The sequence below is a fragment of the Pecten maximus genome, chromosome 3 (genome assembly GCF_902652985.1).
Source record: "Pecten maximus chromosome 3, xPecMax1.1, whole genome shotgun sequence".
NCBI classification, from domain to species: domain Eukaryota; kingdom Metazoa; phylum Mollusca; class Bivalvia; order Pectinida; family Pectinidae; genus Pecten; species Pecten maximus.
Genome location: NC_047017.1, coordinates 19114910 through 19120940, shown reverse-complemented (window position 1 = coordinate 19120940; position 6031 = coordinate 19114910). Strand labels below are relative to the sequence as shown.

The 6031-nt window shown below is 35.9% G+C and overlaps 1 protein-coding gene across 2 annotated transcripts; it reads right to left on the bottom strand.

Moving 5' to 3' along the window:
- Positions 1-1183: 1183 nt before the first annotated feature.
- On the bottom strand, positions 1184-5955 carry LOC117323470 (mitochondrial genome maintenance exonuclease 1-like). Of its 2 annotated transcripts, none has more exons than XM_033878715.1 (5): positions 5847-5955; positions 3948-4682; positions 2632-2848; positions 2156-2291; positions 1184-1394 (listed from the first exon to the last, which is right to left on the bottom strand). In XM_033878715.1, the coding sequence occupies exons 2-5, from the start codon at positions 4633-4635 to the stop codon at positions 1224-1226; spliced, it is 1212 nt and encodes a 403-aa protein (XP_033734606.1). In that variant the 5' UTR covers positions 4636-4682; positions 5847-5955; the 3' UTR covers positions 1184-1223. The 2 variants fall into 2 exon arrangements, with proteins under 2 accessions (XP_033734606.1, XP_033734607.1); XM_033878716.1 differs by having other exon boundaries at positions 5865-5928.
- Positions 5956-6031: the final 76 nt, after the last annotated feature.

Below are 6031 nucleotides of genomic sequence, written 5' to 3'. Positions count from 1 at the left end.
AAAGCCACCATTGGTTTTGGGTGGCAGTAGAATTCATTTAGAATTTTCTAAGTTCTTTACCTTATTTTTTCACCTGAATGGATTTCTAAGCTTGATATTCCAAGTTAGAAATGATTTCTCAAGTGGTCTGTCCACATTTTGAAGTTAGATTTCTTTTAGGAATGTGGGTTTCTGAAAAAAGATGCATTTTATATCTACAAATGTCAAAGTCTACATTTCTAAGCTAGAAGTATGGAAAACGTGGATATGATCTCTGCCTGTTATACTTTGAATATAGTCCCTACTCCTGGTATTGGAAGTCCTGGCAAGGTAAATCAAGTCGATGGTGAATGTTTTGTCCTGATGTCAATTATGAACCATGCACATATAAGTAGAAAACAGAATAGGGATAGTGAAATTTTCAAGAAGTCAATAATGTCTGGAAGTGGCGAGTGTTTACATATGTTGTATGAGAACATATGGAATAATAATGTCATAATACGGTTCATGTACTAAAAAAGATCTATAAGTTGAAGGTTCTAAAATTGTCTTGTAAAAAAAGTATCCAGTATTACGGGAGTATCTATGTGATTAACTCATGTATGTTTTGCAAACTATCCTAAACAGAACATCCCAGAAGGATCTTGGCCCTCACCATTGAATGATCTTTATCATTTCTATGAAAGACTGATTTTTCTCAACTTTTCCTTACCTTTCCCTTCTTTCCCCTCCTCCCCTTATCATTTGATAACATGGGTAACCTACATATGCAGTCTTACAAAGATCTAAGAATAACTTTCTGAAATATATTGATAAAAAAAGCAACCTACATGTAAAGTTTGGGAAATATCCCTTCAGTACTTCTCAAGAAATAGCGATAAAAACTTCAGTTGTAAAAATTCAAAATGACCGCCAATCGGCCATTTTGTTTTTCAGATCAGACTCAAAACTTCAATATTAGATACATAAGAGGGTATACAGGGTAAGAGAAAAATAATCATTCATCCCCATGGAAGTGAGACAGGGGAATCTCAACCCCCTGAAAGATTCTATTAGTCTTCCTCATGTTACTTGGTACTTCATACCAGTATAAAATATAACTGGTGATATTTCATAACTGGACAAAAGCTTGATTGAATGTCCTAAGATAACATTTCATACACACAAAAATGACAAATCTAGGGATACTAAAACACATTTCCACTAAGATGGCTTGTTTCATGATTTTATTAATTTCTGACTTTTCATATCCATGCTGGAACTTTGTTGTTTGATTTCAAGACCCAATAGTATTCGAGTCGGTCCAGCCATTTATCCCAGTAAATGTCAATCTGATCACTATCCATAACATGAACGTGGGCAGGGTCTCCATGGGGGTAGGCTATCACGAGGGCGCACTTTCTCACCTTTGTATACTGGGGAAAAACAATTAATTTAGATAAAGACAATAACAAGTTATAACATCTACCAACATATGGCACATATAAAGTGTGACATTGGTATAACAGTTAATATATATTACCATTAAATCTTAAACCTAGAATATCAGATTTATGAAGTGATGCCATACATTACTATGTTTGTATTATACATGTATAGTTAATTTCTGTTCAGTGCTTTAAGTATTCCAACATACCTCCCCTCCTTAATTAACCCTGTATGACATACCTCCCCTCCTTAATTAACCCTGTATGACTTACCTCCCCTCCTTAATTAACCCTGTATGACTTACCTCCCCTCCTTAATTAACCCTGTATGACATACCTCCCCTCCTTAATTAACCCTGTATGACATACCTCCCCTCCTTAATTAACCCTGTATGACAAACTTCCCCTCCTTAATTAACCCTGTATGACATACCTCCCCTCCTTAATTAACCATGTATGACATACCTCCCCTCCTTAATTAACCCTGTATGACTTTAATTACCTCCCCTCCTTAATTAACCCTGTATGACAAACTTCCCCTCCTTAGATAACCCTGCATGACTTACCAAGTTGACTCTGTCCGACATACCTGCCATCTTAAGATTGCCTTTTATGACTCTGTATGACTTATCTTCTACATTACCCTACCTTGATAACCCATCTTTATTTATATAGTTGTTTTTCTATTTACAACCCCCCCCCCCCCCCCCCCCTCACACACACACACGACTTAACACTGTATGACCTACCTCCCCTCCTACATCAAGTCTGCTGCTGTTGACGGCACCAAGATAAGCAGCCAGTTGGATGGGGTTATCAAATGTATTAGATAGTGAAGGCTTTGATTTCTTTGAAGTCTTCCAGTCTATGAGACACAGCATATCCCTACAATAGTAATGTGAAATAGCACACAAAACACACTACAAGTATGCGACACACAGTGTATACCTGTTTCAGTCTTAAACTCAATTCAAGAAACAAGCAAATTTAATTTTCATGTATGCTTGCCTTGACATTTGCCTCAAACTTTCATTCCCCTACTTACAATATGAGCAAACATGACAATTCATTTGGATGCTTATTTAGTGAATACATTCAAGTTATTTTTACAAAAAAAAAGTCATAAGAAATTAGAGGTGAACTGCAGAAAGTACATTTAGGTATTTTTATTAGTACATATACATGTACATGTATATAAATTATGTAGTTGATAACAATGGCATACCTGTATTTGGCTATACAGTCAAACTTTCCGTGGTACAGCAGTGTCTGATGGCTGACGTCCACCTCTACAGCTCTCACATCACTGATGTCAGGTAAAACATGGGCCAGACTGTTCCAGTGTCCCTGGTTATCTGACTCCATCGGGAGGTCATCCTGGCTCATTCCCTCAAGGTATTTTTGTATACAGGAGTGCAGATTCTTTCCAAGGCCTAGTGTTTCTACAATTGTAAATACATCAGAAAATGACTTGTATAGATTTTGAGTAATGAAAAATACCCTGTCTGCTCTGGGGCTTGAGCCAGAGAGCGAGCGAGCCAGAGATCTCTCGCTCTCTGAGCGGACATCCTAGCAACCACTATGTCTGAGGTAGTAAGATGACCTATACTCTCAACTTCTACTTCATAAAGACAGCACTGGGGTACCGGTAATTCTAGCCTTGTACAGTATGTAGAGCTGACTCATAATATAGTAGCGAAAATTTAATGGAAGCATTGCAAATCAGATTAATGATGGATGGTTTATAGGACAGAAGTTCTGAGATATTGAATTTTATTTAGCCAACACAGCTTTGTGTGGTCTGTACTACAAGGACACTCTGGGACAAGTCTAACATCTGTTTGCCGAGCCTATAGGACATAGAAATATTCTGAAACTTTGAATTTTATTAAGCTAACATTTCTGTGTGGTCTTATTTGTACAACAGATACAAAGAAATAAGTCTAATACCCATATGGCTGGACCATAGATTAGTGACTAAGCAAACATTGGTGATGTATTAAATGTCTATTAACAATAATCATAATATATCTTTTGTTAATAGAGGGTGACATATTTAGATTTGATCAAGTTTACATTATTGCCCTGTTATATATGTAGACATGAAGCAATTATGATGGTAGAATAATAATGAATACAATCTTTATAAAAGATGGATATATACACTGAATAAATATCACAAATATCATAGATGCAACACTTCTTTTGATTAACTGCAGAAAATTTCAACATCTCCATCAAATAATTTTCTTTCTGCTGTATTGCTTGCCTGTATACTTACTATTACAAGGAGTTATATATACATTTTAGAAATAAATGAATTTGTTTTTCTTGAAAAAATTATACAACAGATTCGATCCCTAGACATCTTGATTTTGGTGTTCAAAATACCTGAAACTAGACCACAGCTGTAATTTTGTTTGTATTAAATGAACATAGAGGATATTACTTAAAACAAAAAAGTCTTATTTCAAGGTCTGCATGTATACAGTAGGAATTAAATTCTAGAACCATAACATGCAACAATTAATTGCCACTTACTTTTCTGGTGCTCTTTAAATCCTTCTTCGCCAAGTTCCTCAATCATCTGTCTTTTCCAGCGATTTAAGAAATATCTGGCACTGCCTGGCATGGTTGCGTTGATAATAGCAGTAACGGATGGAATCGAACTAAGCGACAGATTATCTACAAACTTTTTGTACTTGGTGTAGTTTCCACTCAGATCACTGGTGTCTTCTATCTGATCTACAGGATTATAAACACAACACTTTCGGACATAGCTAAGACCAGCAACCTTACTGCTTTGTTGACTCTTTGAAGATGTCTTTTTATAAATTTTTGTACTCTTAACAGTCTTTTCAGATTCACGTTTATTTTTTTGAAGATAAACAAGGTTTGATTTGCTTTTTTCATCAACTGCTATGTTGGATACACTGTTTGTAAGTCGAGGATTTGTTTCATCTTCATTTGCTTTTAGTTTCTTCTCTGCTTCTTCAACAACTGTTGTCTCTGGAAAAGTCTTATTTTCTAAAATGGTTAGTCTTTTTTTAACTCTACCAGGCAAGGATGTTGATTTTGCTCTTGATATTGTTTTTGTAGCATTAATGTTCCAACGCACATTATAATGGATCTCAGATGGTGAACACTTTAAAAAATTCTGGATTATTGGTTCTTGTAACAAAACATTTGCTCTCATATGCCGAAACTTTTGAAGCAGAGTTGAGGCCATCACTGTGTTTTAACCAATTAATCCAACAATTCTTGTTAAGCATGCATCTGCAAAAAAAAAAAAAAGCTATGAAAGAAAGGAAAATAAACAGCGGATGATCTAAGACAGAAAAATATAACATCAAATATATTCACAAGGCAATCAGGTGAATAACAATCCCCCACAGAATCTGAAATTACATTGTATCTTTTTTGTAATTCAAAGGTCAAAAGTTAATAAAAACTACTTTAGGTATGATGCAAGACATCTTCATCTAGGTGCAGATCCCATGCCCAAAGTATGAAGCTCGAGTGGCAGTAGTACAGAATAGTAGAAATAGTATGAGTTGAAAATACAGCCTGCATGGAAAAATATATAATTTCTTTAATCAATGATGTAGCTAATAACTATATAGGTAAAATGTCAAAATGTAGGTCAATGTGACCTACTTTTGATACGTAAAACACTGGCTCACCATTGTGAACTCTTGCCCTAGGTATGAAGTTTTAGTGACAACGAAGTGTATATATATATAGGAGATAAAGCCTGCACAGATGATTCACTCTCAATGTTAATGAAAAACTGCACCTAAATATAGACTAAACTTTTGGTATGTTTGGTTTGTTTTTGTTTAACGTCCTATTAACAGCCAGTGTCATTTTAAGGACATGCCAGGTTTTGAAGGTGGAGGAAAGCTGGAGAACCCGGAGAAAAACCACTGGCCTACAGTCAGTACCTGGCAACTGCCCCACGAAAGTTTCGAAATCGCAACCCTGGAGAGGTGAAGGGCTAAGTGATAAAGTGTCGGACACATTAACCCCTCGGCCACCGCTGCCCATGTAGACTAAACATTCAGCTATATAATCAGTAAGGCGACGTATATACTCAGCATTTATTGTGAAAGTCCATTTACGTTACCCCCACCACCACAGGTTTTGGTTGATTCCATATCCAAGATGGCCACCCCATCTTTTGATTGGCTGTGGCATTTTTAACTGATCCTCTACTGTCTTTGCCTTATGACAATATTGTGACAAAACGGATTCTTTGGGCAAGAAGAATTCAGAGAAGTCCACAATCAGATCACATTTGTGGCGACTTTACAAAAAAACACCTGGTGACTGATAAATTATACAAGCCCCATGGACCTCTTTTGTCTTGATTTTATAGAAGAGAGAACCGACACAGATAATCGATATGTATGATAATTTTATATATATCTGGTAACCTACTTCCATGTATACAAATACCATCTAGTCGTTGTTCAGTGTTTAGACATGATTTCATTCTTCCTTTGCTGCCATGTGGTTTTGTTGATTTATTTCGTTCTCCGTTTCCGGTTTGTTTTTATAATTAGTATAGACGTCCAAGTAAAGCTAGGAATACATTTGTTATTGAAGAAATAGATAAATCGATA